Source organism: Mixophyes fleayi, chromosome 4 (genome assembly GCF_038048845.1).
Source record: "Mixophyes fleayi isolate aMixFle1 chromosome 4, aMixFle1.hap1, whole genome shotgun sequence".
Classification (NCBI taxonomy): domain Eukaryota; kingdom Metazoa; phylum Chordata; class Amphibia; order Anura; family Limnodynastidae; genus Mixophyes; species Mixophyes fleayi.
Window position 1 is genome coordinate 28,396,145 of NC_134405.1, and position 22,426 is coordinate 28,418,570.

Sequence of the window (22,426 nt, forward strand, 5' to 3'; positions counted from 1 at the left end):
ACAGTTGTCTAGCCATTTGTAGTGTATGTAAAGCCACAGTTAGTCGAGGGAGAGACCTTAACTATCTTGGAACCTCATCCATGTTACTCCATTTGATGCAAGTTCATGGCAAGGTGTTGGGAAAAGCTGAAAGTTATGGTAAAAAAATAACAACAAGCAGTCCATCTCTCACCTACATCCCGATGCCTGCAATCTACACCCATAACACTGTCCTCATCAATATCTTCAGTAGCGATCGGAGTTAGCCCTGCATCCAACTTGGTAAGGTTCGATGACTCCTGCACTATAATTGATTCCTCTGAACAATTCTTGAGCGTTAGTCCCACTGCTGCTGCTGTTGCTGCTGCTGGGGGTGAATCTTCCTCCCATAAGCAGCCAAGAAGAAGAGCACTAGTACTTTACAACAATTAACTGTGAAACAATCTTTTGCTAGAGGAAGCAAGTATCACAGCAGTCACCCAGTTGCAAAGCGGATCACAGACGCCATGGCGACTATGCTAGTGTTAGATCTGCGTCCAATATCCACTATAAATGCAGCTGGTTTTTCACAGTTAACTGATGTTTTGTGTCCCCGTTACAAAATTCCATTGCGACACCATTTTTCAAGATAAGCTATTCCGCAACTGTACCAAAATGTTCGCAAAAATGTACTAATTGGGCTCAAAAATGCCATTGTACCCACTGTACACTTAACCACAGATATGTGGACAAGTGGAAGTGGCCAAACTAAAGATTATATGACTGTGACAGCCCACTGGGTTGGTCATTCACCTTCACCAGCAGGAACAGCAGCAGCATGTACACCACTACGTAACATTTCTCACAGGCAGGCTACTCTTTGTATCACCAGCTTCACTAACAGGCATACAGCTGATAATGTGTTATGAAAACTAAGGGATGTCATTGATACATGGCTTATACGACTTGGACTTTCCCCAGGATAAGTCATAACAATATTGTGCGAGCATTACAGCTGGGTGAATTCCATCACATTCCCTGTTATGCTCACACAATAAACTTGGTGGTGCAGAGATTCTTGAAAAATAACCGTGAGGTGCAAGAGATGCTTTCAGTGACCCTAAAAATTTCGGGACATTTCTGGCATTCTGCCACAACATGTAGGAGATTGCAGCAGCTCCAAGAACAATTTAATTTGCCCTGTCACCAACTTAAGCAGGAGGTGTTAACAAGGTGGAATTCCACCCTGTACATGCTTCAGAGGATGGAGGAACAGCGCAAAGCGATACAAGCTTATTTCACAAGCCATGACATTGGGAAAGGAGGGGGAATGTATTTTAGTCTTGCACAGTGGAGAATCCTTTCTGTGTTGTACAAGGTGCTGAAACCATTTGAAGTTGTGACGTGTGAAGTGAGTTCAGACTCTGCTAGCTTGAGCCAAGTCATTCCCTTAATTCGACTTTTGGAAAAGCGGCTTGACAAACTGAAGGAGGAGATGAAAGAAAGCAATTCCGCAAAGTATGTTGGCCTTGTAGATCAAGTACTTAATTTGCTTCGCAATGATTCAAGAGTTATTAAAATCTTGAAGTCAGATCACTATGTTTTGGCAACTGTGCTTGATCCGAGATTTAAGACCTACATCAATTCAATGCTTCCAAATGACCGAGATCTGAACAGTTGCAAGGAGCTCTTGGTCAGCAAATTGACTGCTGAACTGGGCCTTGGCTTGACGACATCTCCTCCTTCAGTTTCTCAGGCAGCTGCTTTCCAAAGAGAAGCAGGGATGACGCAGGTGGCAGACCATAACAGTTTGAAATCTGAGCTGGTTTGAAAGATTTTACCAAAAAAAGTGTAACCTCGGCCATAACTCCATCCAATCCTACTATTAACATGCAAAGGATGGTGGAGGATTACTTTCAAGAGTTAATTGATATGGGAATGTCAGACAGTCCCTTTCCATACTGGGAGGAAAAACAAGCCATTTGCAAACCCATGTACAAACTTGCTTTACAATACCTAAGCTGCCCACCCTCCAGTGTGTACTCAGAAAGAGTATTCAGCACAGCCGAGAACCTTGTCAGTGATCGACGTAGGAGGTTACTTCCTAAAAATGTGGAAAAGATGATGTTCATCAAAATGAACTGCATCTTCCACGAGGAAGGCCTTTACCGGCAAATACATCCAAGTACTGACACTTCTCTAATGGCGGATTCCAGCGGAGATGAATAGTCTGTGATGATGATGTAAACACTGATGAGGGTGAGGATGATGCTGAAGATGTTGATGACATCATCTTGACAGTGTAGAATTCGCTTCACAGCACTGTTAGTCTAACATGCCTTTAGGCCATTGATAGCTTGTTTAGGGATTAAACTGTATTTTTCTGAATTTGCACTAATAAGTGTAGGGTGTAATATACACCCTTATAGAAGAACTGCTTTGGTCATTTTTATTTATCAAACAAATCTTTGCAGGCTTTTTTTTTATTAATTTGCACTAATTAGTGTAGGGTATAATATACACCCAAAGAGAAAAGGTGCTTTGGTCATTTTGATTAATCTAGAAGTCTTTGCAGGCTTTATTTCTTAATTTGCACTAATAAGTGTACGGTGTAATATACACCCAAAGAGAAAAGGTGCTTTGGTCATTTTTTTTTATCTACAAGTCTTTGCAGGCTTTTTTTTAGCAATTTGCACTAATAAGTTTATGGTGTAATATACACCCAAAAGAGAAAAGGTGCTTTGGTCATTTTGATTAATAGCATCCTTAAAGCAGTTCATTGGGGCTGATTCTAAGCTCACTGATGAACTGGCTTTTTACTGTGAATTACAATGGCTCTTTTTAGTGCTTTGTCTGGCACCCTGGATTGGTGTGTGTCTGATAAAAGCACACATCCCGGGGGGGTCAGCGCTCGTTGGCATGTATTAGCTGTAGAATTACCTCACTTATCCAAGAAACAGGTGGAGCGCTCGTTGCAATGTTTCCTAGATGTGGTAGGAACTGCCGTGTGTTGGAGTCATTGCTCCGTCGCTTACCATCCAGCCAGATCGCTGCAGTATGTGGCTGAAAGTGTATGAAAAGCATATTGTGACCTGTGAGATGATAAAAATTTAATGGAAATCACTGGAATTTAGTGTTAGTGAGGTTAATAATAATGTAGGTACAAAATAATGACGAGGGGCCTGATTCATTACGGATCTTAAATGAAGAGGATTCTTATTTCAGTCTCCTAGACAAAACCATGTTACAATGCAAGGGGTGCAAATGAGTGTTCTGTTTTGCACATAAGTTAAACACTGACTGTTTTTTCATCTAGCACACAAATATCAGCTTTAAATGTCCGTGTACAAATAAGCTATCAAGTATTTGTGTGTTACATGAAAAAACAGTCAGTATTTAACTTATGTGCAAAACAGAACACTCATTTGCACCCCTTGCATTGTAACATGGTTTTGTCCAGGAGGCTGAAATAAGGATCCTCCTCATTTAAGATCCTTAATGAATCAGGCCCGAAATTATGTGATTTTATCCCAAAAAATTAAATTTAATAAAAAATAGCTAAACAAAACCAAAACCAAAATCAAAACACGCAAGGCTGGTTTTGGCAAAACCAAAACCAAAACCTGAAGCTAATCCAGATGCAAAACCAAAACCAAAACACGGGGGTCAGTGAGCATCTCTACTCTATGCCTTGTCAGTATGACTCCTTCTCCTGTCAGTGTGTCTCCCTGTTGTATCAGTGTATCTCCCTCCCCTGTCAGTGTATTTTCCTTTCAGTGTGTCTCCCTGTCCTGTCAGTGTGTATTTTTGTCCATTCAGTTTGTCTCCCTGTCCTGTCAGTGTGTCTTTATGTCCCATCAGTTTGTCTCCCTATTCTGTCAGTATGTCTCCCTGTCACGTCAGTGTATTTTCCTGTCCTTTCAGTGTGTCTTTATGTCCCGTCAGTGTGTCTTTATGTCCCATCAGTGTGTCTCCCTGTCCTGTCAGTGTGTCTTTATGTTTTATCAGTGTGTCTCCCTGTCCTGTCAGTGTGTCTTTATGTCTCATCAGTGTGTCTCCCTGTCCTGTCAGTGTGTCTTTCTGTCCCATCAGTGTGTCTCCCTGTCGTGTCAGTGCGTTACCCTCTTCTGTCAGTGTATCTCCTTCCATGTCTTCTCCCACAACTTGCCAGCTAACACTACTGTAGAGATCCCTCAGCTAATCAGCCCCATGTACCCACAAAGGGCCACATAGATGCATTTGTGCATAGTTAGATGCACTGGCCCCCATTTTCCCCAACCTTAATGCATGGATGAGGTAACCATATCCCAGTATCGACTGATGCTTAACACTGATCATGAGGACATTATCATGGGTACAATCATTATCATTTTGTTTCCAGTGTCCATCTCTTAGATCATGACTGGTTAACGTAGCCCACCGGACCACTGTTAATACCAGGGAGTTTCATGCGCCCTTAGCATTCCAGAGAATTTCCATAGTCTACATTATATGACATTATTTCTCATTAAGGCCCTAGGTCATGCAAGCTCGCCCCATTATGAAAGTGGACAAAACTGTGGTAGTTAAGTACAGCAACTGGGAAAGAGGATTCCTCGACATTACAGGTCAGAGTTGGACTTAACCCTATACTTGTTATGGCCCTAAAAGTGCCTATTGGGTCGACCGGAGGATTAATTATACATAAATGATGTCTAAATCATTTCTTTGAATACTGCCTCTGTTCTCTGCAGGAAACTAGCCACCTCAGATGTAAACAGCTGCAGAAGAGAGCTGGGATTTGTAGTTTCACAGCTGGAGGGGTTGCCGAATCCTGAGACAGATAATACAAAGGCTTTTCTCCCTTTACATTATTTTCATGTCCTAAAATACTTTGAGAAAACGATCTGTTCATGTCACACAGATGTAGACTATGACGGGTCGTGTCATCTTCAAGTGAGGTAAGTGTGTATGAATGACGCATAACCACGCATATATTAACAGGGTAGTTGCAGATACTTGGGATTGGTGAGGGATAATTATACATAAGTGATGTTTAAATAACATCTTTGAGTTCTGCCTCCTCTGTTCTCCGCCTCTGATGTAAATGTCCCCTGGATCCATACGGTGGGTGCGCACACAGTGGGAAGTTAGCTTATCGCAGACAAAAAAATATTCACTGCATAGCGTCTGTTTCTCACAGATACTGAACGTAATTTCACAGCGCAGTGCACCGATGGCGTAATGATGAGACGCATTATCTTCTCATTACACGCTTGTTACCCCTGTGCTATACAATGCTAATTGTCTGACACTCACACGGACACAACGCTATGTGCACAGATGGATAACACACACCCAGCATCATTACACAAAACCTAAGACCATGTACTAGTACACATCTGTAAGTATGGCTCATAAGAAATCAACACATATCTATATGACACGGCACCTGTACTGTTCAAGTACACAACAAAAACACAAAGGGGGGAATTCAATTGGCCACGTTACTGTAAAAAGAAACGCGGACTATGCACTATTACCGTTATTACAGTAGTAGTGCGCTTAAATTATGTTATTACTGTAATAGTGCGCTTAAATACCGTTATTACAGTAGATTCAACGTCGGTCTTTCGCTCGCAGGTCCCTGAGCTGCGAGCAGAAAGCCGTGTTAAATTTACCGTAATAACGGTAAAAGGTTTAATGCTGTGCTAATTCGGGGGGGGGAATTGAATTCCCCCCAAAGTTTCATAAACAGTGCCAATGATTACACTGCCCACCAACTCTGCAGTAAATACACGGAGATTGTTATGACTAACCTGACAGGACACAAATTGCAACAGCACATAGACATGCATGTAACACAGACGTAAAATGAAACACCACCTCCCACACACACAAACTGCGGTGACACACCCACACAGTGCGGCAATCCTACCGCATTGCGATAAAACAATGATACACACATGCGAGTCACAACTAGCCCACACCGTCGTAGTTAAGAGAGAAACAGGTAAAGAGAAGTTAGAGAGTTGAAGGAGCTGTATTCTGCAACACTCTAAAAGGACGTGCCTAAAGAGTGCAACGATCTGCAAGACGCACTCACGGGAAAAGGGATGAGAGAAGCGATGTTCTGCCAGATCATCACAGGTGATATGATTAGAAAATAATTAAGTACATGAACAAAACATAAGTTAATGAAGCATCATTAGGCAAGATCTTGGCTGAGTTTAGTTCAGGTAATGCAAAGCTGCGGCAGTAGAGGGGTTAACTAAGTGATGGTCTGCAGGCGTTATAGCAGGAGAAGCGCTAAGGGGGCAATGCTTTGCACTATATAGGATTAAGACAGATTTACAGAAAAATTATATTCAGAGCCCTGGAATGAGTGATTGGGATGTTCATTTTGCTTGTCCCTCGAAGGGTTAAGAAGTAACGGTCTGCAGCCTTTGGGCTGGTCTGGGAAGTTGCTATTTGTTGTCTTTTCAATAAATGTGAAAACATTTCAGGAAAAAATATCTATGCTGTGTGTGCGGTGATCTGGTTATAGCCAAACAATGACATGGCAGGGGAGAGGTTAAAAATGGAGGGATGCTCTGTTGAATTCGAACAGAGAAAGATGAAAAAGAGCAATGCTCTGCGGTTATCCGGAACAATGAAGATCAATGTTGTTGTGGCTGTCACGGTTGTGAGGTGAGGAAGGAAACAAATCTGTTCTTATCACAGAGGGGCTGGAGGGTGACATATTATAGATAGTAAGTAATAGTGTGCAGACAGAAGCCCTGGTACATCTGGAAACTGATGGGATGAAGAAGGGTTAATAAAACTTTAGTGTTCAAAATGTTGCCATCGATGTGACGGCCTGCAGCTTTTATATCTGAGATATCTGGAAGTGATGCTCTGCAGAGACGTAGAAATAAATGTCACAATAGGCAGGACTCAAAGGCCGTATGCAATGCTCTGCAAGCCTGTAGAAAATAAGATACGGGTAAAAAAAAGCCTAACGCAATAATGCTCTGAGGACATTTAGTTTGAAAGGTAGATGTTCTGCAGATTGCAGGATCAAAAAGGGAATGATGCTCTGCAGAGCAAAGTATAGAAAGGTACTAGGGCAGTTATAAGCCTAAAATGTTAGGGTTAAGATACTGCACTGCACGGGTAAGCATGGAGAGGTACTAGGGTACAAATACTCATCAGATGTTGGGATTTAAAAAGTACTAAGGGAATTATATTTTACAGTTATGAGAAAAGTAAATTACTATGGGAATAATACTCTGCAGATCTTAGACTAGAATGTTACCAGCAGATCCTGCTCTGCAAGCTAAGGATAGAAATGTACAAAGAAGAACGAGGTTCTGCAGATCGCAGGATCAGAAGGTACATAAGGAATTATTATCTGCAGTGGCAAGCATGAAAGGGTATGAATTAAGATCTCAAGACAGGAAGGATAGTCTGCAGTTATGGTATAATGCTCTGCGAATCTCAGCATGGAAAAGTACAACTCCCTGGTGACAGAAAATATGTTTGCTACATACTGCAGCCTACAGAGTAAATCAGGACATAGGCTGAATGACTAAACGATTTGGCGAGAGAATGGTTAACAGACAGCAAAGGTGGCAGAGAGCTCTGAAAGTATTTGGTAGGAGGTTAACGGAGCCTCGGTCTGCAGAGCTGTACTCAGCTGAGATGACAAGGTCTACGTGGCAAATGATGCCAGTTGGCGTAGGACGGCATAGGAGAGATAAACTCTACAGGTGTTTAGCAGGAAAATAATAGAGAGGAAATACAAGATACTCTGCAGGTCTGTGGTAAGTAAGTACTAACAGGAACTGATGACATCCTCACATCAGGACCAATATATGATCATAATTAAAACCAAAGTCTTTTACTTACCAAAACTTCTGTAAGATTCCGGAACTGGAGACGGTAAAAGCCACAAAACAAAGAAGCAGACACTAGATGAGAGTGATAATAGAAAAGGAGATCTGAGAAAGGAACAGACACCGTCTGGCTGAATACAGAGGATGTACAGCAGGCAGAGGTTTAAAAAGTTCAACAAATTACCTTAAACAGTTTGATAGAGGCAGAGAAAGATAGGTACAAGTAGAGATATGTAATGAGGGGGAAATATAGAGATGAAGGAGAGTGAAGGGAGAGAGATAAGGACTGAGAGGGAATATAGGGATGGAAGAGAGTGATGGGAGAGAGATAAGGACTGAGAGGGAATATAGGGATGGAAGAGAGTGATGGAAGAGTGATAAGGACTGAGAGGGAATATAGGGATGAGATAGTGATGAGAGAGAGATAAGGACTGAGAGGGAATATAGGGATGAGAGAGAGTGATGGGAGAGAGATAAGGACTGAGAGGGAATATAGGGATGAGAGAGAGTGATGGGAAAGAGATAATGACTGAAAGAGATTATAGGGATGAGAGAGAGTGATGGGAGAGAGATAAGGACTGAGAGGGAATATAGGGATGAGAGAGAGTGATGGGAGAGAGATTAGGACTATTAGAGATTATAGGGATGAGAGAGAGTGATGGGAGAGAGATAATGGCTGAGAGAGATTATAGGGATGAGAGAGAGTGATGGGAGAGAGATAAGGACTGAGGGGGAATATAGGGATAAGAGAGAGTGATGGGAGAGAGATAATGACTGAGGGGGAATATAGGGATGAGAGAAAGTGATGGGAGAGAGATAATGACTGAGAGGGAATGAAGGGATGGAGAGAGAATGATGGGAGAGAGATAAGGACTGAGAGGGAATATAGGGATGAGAGAGAGTGATGGGAGAGAGATAATGACTGAGAGGGAATATAGGGATGAGAGAGAGTGATGGGAGCGAGATAAGGACTGAGAGTGAATATAGGGATGGAAGAGAGTGATGGGAGATAGATAAGGACTGAGAGGGAATATAGGGATGAGAGAGAGTGATGGGAGAGAAATAAGGACTGAGAGGGAATATAGGGATGAGATAGTGATGGGAGAGAGATAGGGACTGAGAGGGAATATAGGGATGAGAGAGAGTGATGGGAGAGAAATAAGGACCGAGAGGGAATATTGGGATGAGAGAGAGTGATGGGAGAGAGATAATGACTGAGAGGGAATATAGGGATGATAGAGAGAGTGATGGGAGAGAGATAAGGACTGAGAGGGAATATAGGGATGAGAGAGAGTGATGGGAGAGAGATAAGGACTGAGAGGGAATATAGGGATGAGAGAGAGTGATGGGAGAGAGATAAGGACTGAGAGGGAATATAGGGATGATAGAGAGAGTGATGGGAGAGAGATAATGACTGAGAGGGAGTATAGGGATGATAGAGAGTGATGGGAGAGAGATAAGGACTGAGAGGGAATATAGGGATGATAGAGAGAGTGATGGGAGAGAGATAAGGACTGAGAGGGAATATAGGGATGATAGAGAGAGTGATGGGAGAGAGATAATGACTGAGAGGGAGTATAGGGATGATAGAGAGTGATGGGAGAGAGATAAGGACTGAGAGGTAATATATGGATGATAGAGAGTGATGGGAGAGAGATAAGGACTGAGAGGTAATATATGGATGAGAGAGATTGATGGGAGAGAGATAAGGACTGTGGGACTGGAAGGGAGAGTGACAGAGAGACTGGACAGAGAGACTGATCAGAAAGAAAGGAGATGTGAGGAGATAAGAAAGTGGTTTTACAGGGCAAGAAGGGAAATCTGCAGTCTGTGGAGATGAAATATATGACTCATCCAGAGGAGACTCAACGGGGAGGAGAGAGATACAGATGGAGGGAGAGAATGAAAGATGAAAAACAGTGAAATGAGGGATAGATGTAGTGTAAAAGAGAAACTAGACAACTCTGACTGCTCAGTATAACATACTCAGTACCACTATATGTGTGTGCTGCTTTGTGTACACAAAGCCACCACCCCCTCCTGCTAGCTGAGCAGGTATGTGTCCTTGCCCTCAGCTCTCACCCCTTATTCTATCTGTCACTCCCAGGCCTGCTTCACAACTGGAGACAGACGCAATCTTGACGTCACTGGCCGGCTCTCTTCCCCTCATCTGCAAATGACAATGAGAGAGGGAGAGAGAAAGGAGGGAGGAGGGAAGAGATTAGTGATTCATACTTCTGGTCCCTAAAATGTGTATAAATATGTGTCTGTGTGTTTATATGTTCTACCATGTCAGTCATTCAGTCTGTTCATCCATCTCATATCTATCTATCTATCTGACATTTATATGTATCCATAGTAATTATCTATCTATCTATCTATCTATCTATCTATCTGATATTTATATGTATCCATAGTATCTATCTATCTATCTATCTATCTCTGTCTGTATACAGTATGTATTTTTCTATCTGTCTATGATATAGATATATATATATATATATATATATATATATATATAAATATTTCTCATGTTCACGACTATCAATCTATCTATTCCATATATTCCATCTATTCTGTATATTTATCTCATATCTATCTCCATATATATTTTTCTATACATCCAAAATATTAAGTATCTAGCAGATTAGATTAGGGGGATTGGAGGAAGTATGAAAGAATTATAAAGAAACCAAAGAGTTAGGAATAAAAATAAAATACAATTCAAGAATATGCCAGGTAAAAAGATATGGAAAGAGTGAGCAGGCTAGACAGAGTGGGGAGACAGCAGGAATAGGATGTGGCGAGGTTGCAGAGCAGTAAAGAAAGAAGGGTGATTGGAAAGGCTAAGGAAGATGCACATACACAGTTACATATGGAAGACTGAGATTATTCTATAGCACAAAAAAAACAGCTGAAGGAGAAGGTGATAAGATAGTAATAGATGAAAGAACTAAGTGTCACCTATTTTTACCTGCAATTATGTAAAAATATAGGTGCAGATATATCACCATACGTCCTGTATATATGTATACCTGTAATTTAGGTACATGGTTATAAGTACATCTCACATATGTGTCTGCATCACCAGCAGCCAATCAGCAGATTCCTGCAGCCTGGAGTAAATCTGGAACGTTCATTCATGATTTTTTTTTCTCTCTCTCTCCCCTCATTGACTCATTCATGTTTTCCTCTTTTCATTTACCCCTCCTCCCTCTCTCATCCATTCACTTGCCAGCCCCACCAGCTCCGCGCATGCGCAGTCAGTCTAACCCCCTCATTTCCAGCCAGGGTAGGATTCTTATGAATGAACATTGACGTCAGAGGGGGCTGGGCCACGGGCGCTTGGGTGGGGCACGTGACGAGAGGGTGGGTATTTAAAGCGGCCGCCGCTGTCCCTGGTGCTGAAACTGCACAGAGACAGGCTGCAGCTGCGAGAGAACCTCACTACAGAGACTCAGAGAGAGAGAGAGAGACCGCACCGAGACAGCTGAGAACAAGTGAGACATGCTTTCATACCCATACATGTGTATCAATATGACCTGTCAGAATTTATTTTAGATTTGTACTGCCAGCAGCTATCATGTCGTGCAAAAAGTGTACTTCTTATAACTATGGTCGTATGTTGATTGAATTGTGTGTATGCGTTTGTGTATGTCATGTACATTGCGTCTCTTAGAGCATTCTCTCTGAATAAAACGTAGGTTGCATGAGCACATTTATTGGAACTTACCAGGATCGCAAGTAAGCAAATAAATGATTATCCTGAAGAGTTTATAATCTTAAAACAGTAGGAGAGCGGGATGATTAGTTCCATCCCTAAAATGATCATTATGTAATCCAAAAACAAGCAAATTAATATGCTATGTGGACATTTTTTGTTCACTGTTAATATTATTATAAATTTTCAGCTTAAAATTTAAACATGCCGGGTTTGTGGTTGGGTCTTACTCAAGATGTTTCTGCATGGTTCAATGTACATGTTTTAATTATTAATATCTCTGCTGTGAAGCAGTAGATGAGACCCTGCTGTATCATGTCCATGAGATTTGCTGAAAAAAAATATAGATTAAAAATAAGTTTCATGTGACAAACCTTTACCTAGCTAATTTGCAGTGGAGAGAGAGTTACAGGAAGCTTTGCAAGCAGAAAAAAAAGTAAATTTTATTTTGAGTTGGATAATATTGTAAATGCACACACATATATATTTCCTATCATTTCAATAAAAACAGGTTTGGTAGCTGTTGCAGAATGTGGGATAGTTCCAGCAACAGACAATGATTTAATATGCAGCCGGCGTCTGCACCAAATCAAATTGCCATTTGTTTTTGATAGAAGTGACGTGGGATCTATAATCAGAACACAAAGGTTTAAATGCAACTAATGAATGGGGGGGGGGGGGCAATGACGCATGAACTGACACATCTCATTACTATATGAGCCTTACCTCCCCTGCTCCTTACATATACACGGACTGATATATGCAGACATTTATAGCTTCTGGGATATATGCATTGACTCCCATGGTATGAGCACATTCAAATTCCATACTTTGGCCACCTGTGGTTCCTTAAAACAACCTCCCCTGCTATGCCTTAGTTAGTTCTTTTGGACTATAGTTATTATATTGCTGACAAAAGCTATAATAATACTTTCTGCCTGTAATAGTCTCTATAACTTACTGTATAAGAGGAAATCCAGAGGTACAGATTCAAACAGGTTGAGTTACCCTAGCAGAGATTGGAGGATCAAGATAACTGTACGTAGGAAGGAGAAAACATATGGATGTGGATTATAGTGTAACACAGGCTACTAGAGAAAAAAAATAAGGATAAAGAGAGGAAGATGGGAGAGACAGACAGGCAGACATACCATGCAAGATAATAGAGAAAATACGATGTGAGCTTAGGAGAACACACGTAAAGCACAAGACATTAAGAGCACAAGGAGAGATAACAACAGTGCTTAAAGAATTCAGTAATAGCTGTAAAGCTGATGATAGTTAACAGATAAACAGAAATATATCAGAACATTGAGAACAAAAGGGTAGATATAGAGAAGGATATAGAAAACACTGGGATTGAAAGAGCAGGAGATAGAGAACACAAAGATGGATATAGGGCATACATGAAACAAATATAGCTATAGAGCTGGAGATGGAGAACACAGAAATAGAAATAGAGCAAAAGATAGAAGACTCAGGAATAGATATAGAGGATGAGGTAGAAGACATAGGGAGAGACATAGAGCAATGGATAGAGGGCATATAGATAGAGAACAAACACATAGGTATATTGACAGGGATATAAGACACACACAAATAAACATAGAGCAAGAGATAAAGGACATAGGTTTAGGTATATCTCCAGGAACAGAGGACACAGGAATAGACATAGAGCAAGATATAGATGACATAGAGATAAGTATATCTCCGGGAATAACGGACACAAGAGTAGACATAGGGCAAGAGATAGACGATATAAGGATAAGTATATCTCCGGGAATAGCGGACACAAGAATAGACATAGAGCAAGAGACAGAGAACATAGAGATAAGTATATTTTCAGGCATAGAAACCACAGGGATAGACATAGAGCAAGAGACAGACGATATAAGGATAACTATATCTCCGGGAATAACGGACACAAGAATAGACATAAAGCAAGAGACATATGACATAGAGATAACTATATTTCCAGGAATAGAGGACACAGGGATAGACATAGAGCAAGAGACAGAGGAGATGAGAATAAGTATATCTCTGGGAATAGAGGACAGAGGAATATACATAGAGCAAGAGATAGACGACAAAAGGATAAGTATATATCCAGGAATAGAGGACACAAGAATAGACATAGAGCAAGAGACAGACAACATAAGAATAGTATATCTTCAAGAATAGAGGACATAGGGATAGACTAGAGCAAGAGATAGACGACATAAGGATAAGTATATCTCCGGGAATAGAGGACACAGGGATAGACAGAGAGCAAGAGATAGACGACATAAGAATAGTATATCTTCAAGAATAGAGGACATCGAGATAGACTAGAGCAAGAGACAGACAACATAAGAATAGTATATCTTCGAGAATAGAGGACATAGGGATAGACATAGAGCAAGAGATAGAGGAACATAGCGATAACTATATCTCCAGGAATAGAGGACACAGGGATAGACATAGAGCAAGAGATAGACAACATAAGGATAACTATATATCCGAGAATAGAGGACACAGGGATAGACAGAGAGCAAAAGATAGACGACATAAGAATAGTATAGCTCTGAGAATAGAGGACATAGGGATAGACATAGAGCAAGAGATAGAGGACATAGAGATAACCATATCTCAGAGAATAGAGGACACAGGAATAAACATAGAGCAAGAGACAGATGACATAAGGATAAGTGTATCTCCGAGAATAGAGGACACAGGGATAGACATAGAGCAAGAGATAGATGACGTAAGGATAAGTGTATCTCCGGGAATAGAGGACACACGGATAGACATAGAGCAAGAGACAGAGGACATAGAGATAACTATATCTCCGGGAATAGAGGACACAAGAATAGACATAGAGCAACAGATAGATGACATAATAATAGTATAGCTCCCAGAATGGAGGACATAGGGATAGACAGAGAGCAAGAGATAGAGGACATAGAGATGACCATATTTCTGAGAATAGAGGACACAGGAATAAACATAGAGCAAGAGACAGACGACATAAGGATAAGTATATCTCCGAGAATAGAGGACACAGGGATAGACATAGAGCAAGAGACAGAAGACATAGGGATACATATATTTCCAGGAATAGAGGACACATGGATAGACATAGAGCAAGAGATAGAGTACATAGAGATACAGGACCCATGGATAGTTATAGAGCAATAGATAAATGATTCAGGGACAGGGGAAAAAAAGCACAAGGTAGAAGTTATAGAGATAGATGACATAGATATACAGTAGACATAGATCAGGAAATAGAGGACACAGCTCTAGACATAGAAAAGTTAGGGGCAGATGTAGAACAGGTGATAGAAGACTCAGTGATAGATATAGAGAAATGTATATAATTCAGAGGGATAGATGTACAATAGGAGATTGAGGACACAAAGGTAAACTAAAGCTGGCTATACACCTTGCAGTATTGTCGGCTTATTTAGGCAATATTCAGTGATTGGCATGATATTACCCCGTGTGTGGCCAAAAATGATTGATTGGAAGATGGCAATTATTGGAATGTGTGTGTTATCATCTGACCATACTAAACGGTACTAATGTGTTTTGGAATTCATCCAACCTACGTGAGTGGTCAAACTGGACATGTATCCTGTCGCTCTATGTTCTACCCAAACAACAAGATCAATTCATATGTGACAATCCTTAGAGCAGAAGATGAATAACAAAGGAAAATACATAAAGCAATAGATAAACAGAGATTAGGAGATAGGGATAGACATAGAAGAGAAGATAGAAAATACATGGATTGATATAGAGCAGAAGGAATAGAACATAAGGATAAATATAGAGTAGAAGATAACACAGGGATATATATGGAGAAGAAAATAGAGAACATAGGGATAGATGTAGAGTACAATATACAGAACACATGGATAGATATAGAACAGGAGATAAAGAATGTAGGGACATATGTAGAGCAGGAGATAGAGAACAGAGAAATATATGTAGAGCAAACAATAGAAAACACAGGGTTAAATATAAAACAGAAGATAGAAAATACGGGAACAGACATAAAGCAGATGGTAGAGAACTCAGGAACAGACATAAAGCAGATGGTAGAGCACACAGGGATAAATATAGAGTGGAATACAGAGAACACAATGATAAATAGAGAACAGAAGATAGAGTGCACAGGATTAGATATAGGGCAGGAGAAAGAAATCACTTGGATAGATATAGAGAAGACGATAGAGAACACAGGGATATATGTGGAAAAGTAGATAGAGAATACAGGGATAGATATAGAGCAGGGAATCAAGATCAAATGTATATATATATATATATATATATATATATATATATATATATATAGATCAGACAACTAAACACAAGTTTAACTATAAAAGAGGAGATAGAAAATACAGGAACAGATATAGAACAGATGGTAGAGAACGCAGGAACAGACATAGAGCAGGAGACAGAGAACACAGGGATAAATAAATTGATCAGAATATAGAGAATACAAGCATAGATATAGAGAGTACAGGGATTGATGTAGAGCAAGAGATAGAGAGTACAGGGACTGATATAGAGCAAGAGATAGAGAGTACAGGGATTGATGTAGAGCAAGAGATAGAGAGTACAGGGACTGATATAGAGCAAGAGATAGAGAATTCAGGGATACATAAAGAGCAAGAGATAGAGAATACAGGGATACATATAGAGCAAGAGATAGAGAATACAGGGATACATATAGAGCAAGAGATAGAGAATACAGGGATACATATAGAGCAAGAGATAGATAATACAGGGATTGATATAGAGCAAGAGATAGAGAATACAGAGATTGATATAGAGCAAGAGATAGAGAATACAGGGATACATATAGAGCAAGATATAGAGAATACAGGGATACATATAGAGCAAGAGATATAGAATACAGGGATACATATAGAGCAAGAGATAGAGAATACAGGGATACATATAGAGCAAAAGATAGAGAATACAGGGATACATATAGAGCAAGAGATATAGAATACAGGGATACATATAGAGCAAGAGATAGAGAATACAGGGATACATATAGATCAAGAGATAGAGAATACAGGGATACATATAGAGCAAGAGATAGAGAATACAGGGATACATATAGAGCAAGAGATAGAGAATACAGGGATACATATAGAGCAAGAGATAGAGAATACAGGGATACATATAGAGCAAGAGATAGAGAATACAGGGATACATATAGAGCAAGAGATTGAGAATACAGGGATACATATAGAGTAAGAGATAGAGAATACAGGGATACATATAGATCAAGAGATGGAGAATCCAGGGATACATATAGAGCAAGAGATTGAGAATACAGGGATACACATAGAAGAGAAGAAATAGAACTCAAATATAGATAGATTGTCACAGATAGAAATCACAGGACCAGACCAAAATCAGGAGATGGAAAACAAATGACATATGGCAGGGAAGGATAAGCAGCAGGTGATGGAGAACAGAAGGGTAGATTTTGACTTGGGAATAGTGAACGTATAGAGCAGAATGTAGAAGGGTGTGAAAAAGTCAGACCACACAGGTCACAATGAGAAAAGCCATATCGAGAAAGAAAACAGATGAGAGGGGGACCGGGGGGACAATAGGGTTTACAAGGGTATAGAAGGGAGAGAGAGAGTGACATTGATATCATATATAATCCTTTTAAGTATAAAGACTAACAGGTCAACCCCTTTAGTGAAAGCGCAGACATATTTTCATAGCCATCCACAGGAAATGCTTAAATATCCCATGGAAGGGGAGATTTGTTTAATTCCCTTCCCCCTACAGATATTGAATGCAGTAGGGCATCCCTCATTGAGAGTAGTAGAGGGAATCCTTCCTTCTAGGAGGTGGGCGAGGAGGGGGGAGCAAACTCCCACACACACATACTGATCCCTCTGCAGTGTCTGATGCAGCATCCTCGTGTACACGGAGGATGGGGGAGGGAAAGGAAGGATGGGTGATAGTATCTTCATCCAGGGTTCCTATAGAAACTGCATATTTGCAGATAAAATGTCTTCCGAGGAAGAAGACAAGTCCTGATATATATATATACATATATATATATATATATATATATATATATATATATATATATATGCCTAGTATATATATATATATATATGATAGGCATGGCATGATACATGTATACAGGCACTGTGTAGTAGGAGAAGGGGCATCAGCTCAGCAGTTAAGAGGATTGAAAGGAAGGGAGGAGGGAGAGATTCTTTCAGGGAATCCCGGAATGTCAGACAATGCTCAGTACGTGACACTGTTCCAGAGACAGCGGCGTGCGGCTGCTTCCTGACAAGTGAAAAAGAGCTCCCAGTTTCCTTAGCGGGGTTTCCCCAGATGTATAGTGGCAAGGCATATTTAACCATATATTTTTATATAGGCGAGGTGTCCGTATTAACGTGAGGAAAATTTGCTGATAGAATAAGGTAGCACAATAGTCTAGGAGACCATCGGGTTCAGTGTAACAGAATGGAGGATATTGGACAGATTTCAATTATTATATTATTAGAAAGAATGGGCAGATGGCAAGATTCCAATCCTTCCCTGAGCACCGCAGTGTGTGGTGAAGACATAAGGACGAGAGAGACGACCAGAACACATAACAGCAGCGCCAATTACACAGAATAGTCAGGAACAGGGATCTGTAAGAGATTATTTACAGAAACAACTGCAGATGCAGAAGTAAAACAAAACCAGATTAGGGCATTTTACTATGTAATGTGTTTTAATATTCATCTGTCAAGGAGTAGTTACAGCAGGTCCATAACCGAATAGTCTACAAAGGGAAATATTACTTTATGTGCAAACATGGTGCCTTATAGTGAGGAAAGTGGGATCATTTATAGTCAGGAAGGTAAAAGGCAGCTAGGGATAGACTAGATGGTAGAAAGCAGATAAGGACAGATAAACAGACTGATAGGAGATGAGGACGAGGGATTTGGGACAAACCAGCAGGATTGTGTTGTGAGGTTAAGCAGACTTAAGGAGAGACCTAGTTCTAAACAGAGACGAATGTGTCAGTTTACAGAGACCTGCAGTATTCTTGAAGGGAGGGGGTGAGATGTGTGAGAGACCTGCAGAATTTTGTAAAGGGAGGAGGAGACACCTGCATGATTCTATAAAGGGGGGTTTGGGAAAGACCTAAAGGATTTCCACAATGGGACTCCCTCTCTCCTTTCTCTCTCCACACCCCCGCACTCTCTCCCACACAGACGCAATCTGTCTACCTCTGCCTGTTCCTCTGTAACACCCCCACCTCCTCCCGATGCATCACTGATGCTTCTCATTTCCAGGAAGATTGTTTTCAACAGTAAACAAAAATCGTGTGATTCTGTGATGACTTCACAAAACAATAAACACTTTGTCTCTTTCTCTCTCTCTCTTTCTCTCTCCGTTTCTGCCCCCCCCCCCATTTTCATCATCATTGCTTACTCCCTGTTCCTTAATTTTGCTTATTTTAAAACAAATTAAATCTTTATTTAATATCCAACATTTTCACATGTGTATATTTATTGCTTTGTCTTCCCTCTCCTCCAACCCATGCCCTTTTATACAATTAATTTTGTCCCAATTCCCACTCTGCTTTCCCTCTGTTCATACAGAAATGTTCCACGCTCCCCCCTTCCTTTTCATCTTGACCCTCACCCTAGTACATTCCCCGTTTTTTCATGCCATTCCTGTGAATGAGGAACAGAGACACCAGACCATCCACCGAACAATACACAGTGATCCTCTACGCTCCCCTCAACCAGACGGTCACCAAGAAGCTCCTCCACTTGCCCGAAGCCAACATGATGAGAGTGAAGCCACCCAAGAAAGAGCAACCCCTGAGGTCCATTCTCCATCCAGTTCTGATGATGGGGATGAGCTGTTTAAGGACATTAGCCCCAAAGCCCTAGCTGCTGTGCTTCTACAAGCACTGAATACAGAAGAAGAACAGGCTCCTTCAACTCTAGCAGAAAAAACATCCCCTGAAGGTCAAGAACCAATTAAAGAGCAGGCGGACAATGAAGAAGATGATGGATTGATAGAAAAAGTGAGGAGCAGAACACAAAGTTCTGACAAAGACGAGGAGTTGAGAGATGATGAGAAGATGGATGAGGGAGAAAACATGGAAAATGTGAAATCATTGCTACAGGAACTTGAGGGTTTTGAACCCCCTCCTAAAAGAGAGCAGAATACCGCTCAAGACAACAGCCCAGAAAGTAAGGATCTGCAAGAGCTAAGAGAACTCCTAGGATTTGGGGAACAAACAGAAGAAGAGAAGAGAAGTCCACTTAATCCTGTACCACACACACCTCGAAGGTGGGAGGAAGAGGGAGAGGGAGAAGAAGAGGAAGAAGAAGAGGAAGAGGGGGAAAATCTTGCCAATGTAGCCCAAGATCTTCTTCTTCAGTACTTAATGAGTGTAGGGAAAAATGAAGCAGAGAAGGAAGAAGAAGTGGAAGAAGAAAAGGAGAATGGACAAGACTACACAGGAGATGACTTTCCAGTGGGTCAACGCCCTCTTTTTGAAGATGAGGAAGAAGGAAACATCCAGGATAAGAGGTCAACAGAGGATGATGAAGACGAAGTAGATCCACAAACTATTGATAAACTGATTGAGCTTTCTAGCCGCTTACATCTTCCTGCTGATGATGTGGTAGATATAATAAATGATGTGGAAAAGAGAAAGAGGAGAAGGATGAAGAAGAAGAAGGCAAGAGATGATCTCCCAGGAAGAAAGGAAAGAACCAGGACTCCTCCACAATCATGGTCAGATTTTCCAAACTCTGCATACTATCCCAGAAGGAGGCTTGAGCAAGAGCCTACCTGGAATAAAGTGCCAGAGACAAGCTGGGAAAAGATTTCAGCTCCAAACTGGTATAAAAACAAGATGTCAGGGCCAACTTGGAATAAAGCACCAGGGTCCAACTGGAATAAAGCGTCAGGGTCCAACTGGAATAAAGTGTCAGGGTCCAACTGGAATAAAGCACCAGAATCCAACTGGAATAAGGCGTCAGGGCCCAACTGGAATAAGGTGTCATGGCCCAACTGGAATAAGATGTCAGGGCCCAACTGGAATAAGGTGTCAGGGCCCAACTGGAATAAGGTGTCAGAGCCAAGCTGGAATAAAGTGTCAGAGCCAAGCTGGAATACGGTATCAGGGCCCAACTGGAATAAGGTGTCAGAGCCAAGCTGGAATAAGGTGTCAGAGCCAAGCTGGAATAAGGTGTCAGAGCCAAGCTGGAATAAGAAGTCGGATCAAAGCTGGAATAAGGTGTCAGAGCCAAGCTGGAATAAGAAGTCGGATCAAAGCTGGAATAAGGTGTTAGAGCCAAGCTGGAATAAGGTGTCAGAGCCAAGCTGGAATAAGAAGTCGGATCAAAGCTGGAATAAGGTGTCAGAGCCAAGCTGGAGTAAGGTGTCAGAGCCAAACTGGAATAAGATGTCAGATCAAAGCTGGAATAAGAAGTCGGATCAAAGCTGGAATAAGGTTTCAGAACCAAGTTGGAATAGCCTGCCAGACACAACCTGGAATAAGGTACAAGAACCCACTTGGAATAAAGTGGCACGCTCAAACTGGAATAAAGTTCTGGAACCAACCCCACGCAGATACCGCACACGTCCAGACCCTTTCACCAACTATATCAGACCAAGAGCCTTCCAAAACCCTCCCCGATATTATTATAAGTCTCCTGTCCCACAAAGGGACGATTACTTTGATGAAGACCAGGATAAGCAGGAGGAGATGGAGAACTATATTGAAAGTATCCTGCTGACCCATCCTGAAGTCTTCCAGTGATTTAATCCCAGTCCTAATCCCATTCAAAAACAATTTAACAATTTGACCCAGTAAGTGAATCCAGTCCAGTTCCATTCAACACAACTTAACTGAGAATATTAAAGGACAAACACCTCATTTACCCTGACAGATCTCAACTCAGCTGGATCCCATTCAGTCCAACTACAATGAACTGAGTATTTAATCACATAGCAAGCTCTACATTTGAGTGCCTAATAGTGTGAATGTAATAACGGAATCCACTGTATCACATTTACTGTCCAATAATATCTTAGTTGACCATATTGCTTGACGATGACCCTACAAATTAGTTTAAATGTCTAATGCTCAACACATTAGTATACAAAACAGTGAAGTTATTAGAAGTAGTCCTAAAAATTGGAGATCTGGTAGTATTAGGATTTGGACGCATGTTAGGTCTCTACATTGGATAATTCCAACACCCCAAAACTATGTCAAACTGGGATTTCCCCAGCCTTAATAACCCAAATTCAGGGTATTCCGTACTCTGCAAAAAATTGACAATTGCACTAAATAGGTTTCCTTTTCTTGGTAATGAGTGAAATGTCCAAGACTGTGAAACACGATACCTTTAACCCTTAAGATGGTATACAAGAGCTAGAGATGAGAAGTGTTAAATTTGTCCTCGACAGACGGTAGAGGCAGCCAATGTAAATCATGCCTCATCATGCCTCAATGATGTCACCAGCTCCTATCCAGTTGATTGGCTATAAGTGGCTGCCTCCACTCTCTGTAGGCTACAACGGTGGCATTTAAAAGCTTAGATCTCAAGCTGAGGGTTAAATGTACATCATACTATAGGAATTGGGAGGTAATGTACCTCTATTAGTTTTGAGCACAATATTTGTAGTCCCCCCCCCCCCCACATCACAGGAAAGAAAGAAAAGACGAAATGATAAGAGTTTCAGCATTTGGGCTAGAATGCCCCTTCAGTTCCTGCCTGATTTCCCCCCTCTTCTCCTAGACTAACTAGTTGCATGTCCCCCACCCCTCCTCTCCATCCAGTGTCTTGGCTGCTGTAGCCTGTTCTGTGATGCTGTTGGTGTTGCTAAT

General features: G+C 41.1%; 1 protein-coding gene across 2 annotated transcripts; it reads left to right on the forward strand.

The window, feature by feature from the left end:
* The first annotated feature begins 5,989 nt into the window (after positions 1-5,989).
* VGF (VGF nerve growth factor inducible) lies at positions 5,990-22,049 on the forward strand. Of its 2 annotated transcripts, none has more exons than XM_075206517.1 (2): positions 5,990-6,087; positions 19,170-22,049. In XM_075206517.1, exons 1-2 carry the CDS (start codon positions 6,054-6,056, stop codon positions 21,350-21,352), a joined length of 2,217 nt encoding a protein of 738 aa, XP_075062618.1. In that variant the 5' UTR covers positions 5,990-6,053; the 3' UTR covers positions 21,353-22,049. The 2 variants fall into 2 exon arrangements, with proteins under 2 accessions (XP_075062618.1, XP_075062617.1); XM_075206516.1 differs by lacking the exon at positions 5,990-6,087 and adding an exon at positions 11,107-11,314.
* The last annotated feature ends 377 nt before the right edge of the window (positions 22,050-22,426 follow it).